At 45.5% G+C, this 1,125-nt stretch overlaps 1 protein-coding gene across 1 annotated transcript in view; it reads left to right on the forward strand.

Moving 5' to 3' along the window:
• Positions 1 to 1,125, forward strand: part of LOC103921684 (1-aminocyclopropane-1-carboxylate synthase-like protein 1) — a 14,853-nt gene that overhangs the window by 13,171 nt on the left and 557 nt on the right. The window contains exons 14-16 of the mRNA XM_009329687.1: positions 211 to 353; positions 734 to 887; positions 1,107 to 1,125. The exon at positions 1,107 to 1,125 is cut by the window's right edge and continues 557 nt beyond it. Coding sequence (XP_009327962.1) covers positions 211 to 353; positions 734 to 887; positions 1,107 to 1,125 — 316 coding nt within the window. The remainder of the gene's footprint in view (positions 1 to 210; positions 354 to 733; positions 888 to 1,106) is intronic.

The following is a 1,125-nucleotide window of genomic DNA, read 5'->3' on the forward strand; positions in this document are numbered from 1 at the left end:
CTCAGGAAGGTCAAGAAGATATTCTTCTGCACAGACATGAAACTGCTAAATAGTTCTTGCCCCTCTTTTTGCTATTTGAGGAAACAGAAAACAAAAAAAGGAGGTGAAGGGTGAAATGGAAAAAGGCACTGTGAGTGTTTTGGAAACTTGAACGGATCTGAATTCTTGCTCAGTTTGTGATTTTTTTCTTTATCTTCTCCTTCTGGTCAGACTGGATCAACCAGGTGTACCTGAGGGCCAACCATGCCCGCCTAAAAGCTGCCCATACGTATGTGACAGACGAGCTGAAGACACTTGGGGTTCCTTTTCTCAACCGCAATGCAGGCTTCTTTGTCTGGATTGATTTCCGAAAGGTTGGTAGTCTTAGGAAAGGAGGCTTCCCCTGGGATGAGGGCAGGCACGTGGTGCAACTGCGTCTAGAGGAAAGTTTAATATTGTGATAAGCATTTGGTTTTAACAAATCTGTTGTCTGCTGAGCAGAGGGAAGGGCTGCCCAGTATTTCTGTCCGTTCTTTTCCTTTCGTCTGTCTGCATTTCCCTCCTTGCAGGAATCTTACTGCTCTCAAGCCACTTTCCTCCCCATTTCTTCCTTTATATCACAACTGCTGTACTTCAGAGGTAAAAGGTGTCTCCCCTGGCCTTTGCAGACCTCATGGGAATCACAAATTCATGAGGATCTCCGTGATTTAGCCTATATGTTTCTAACCTCTGGCACTTCTTCTGACTCTCCTAGTACCTCAGGACAGGCACGTTTGAGGAGGAGATGCTGCTCTGGAGGCGTTTTCTGGATAACAAGGTCCTCCTGTCCTGTGGTAAAGCCTTTGAATGCAGTGAACCCGGATGGTTCCGCATCATCTTTGCTGATAAGACCGACCGGCTACAGTTAGGTGAGTAATGCTTTCTTCTCTTTTTCCTCGCACCAGAATTTCTGCAGCACTGTTTCCTCCACTCCTTAATCCTAAACTTATCCTATTATTATTATCCTCATCTTCTCCTTTTTTCCTCCCTTTCCTTCCATCCTCCAAATTTTTCTGGATCTGATGGATTTGGGGACACTTGTGGCTTAACCTAATCCACTAGTGTTTCTCGTCCTTATGCCACTGCAGGTATGCAACGGATCCGCAA

Source organism: Pygoscelis adeliae, unplaced genomic scaffold (genome assembly GCF_000699105.1).
Source record: "Pygoscelis adeliae isolate BGI_AS28 unplaced genomic scaffold, ASM69910v1 Scaffold117, whole genome shotgun sequence".
NCBI classification, from domain to species: domain Eukaryota; kingdom Metazoa; phylum Chordata; class Aves; order Sphenisciformes; family Spheniscidae; genus Pygoscelis; species Pygoscelis adeliae.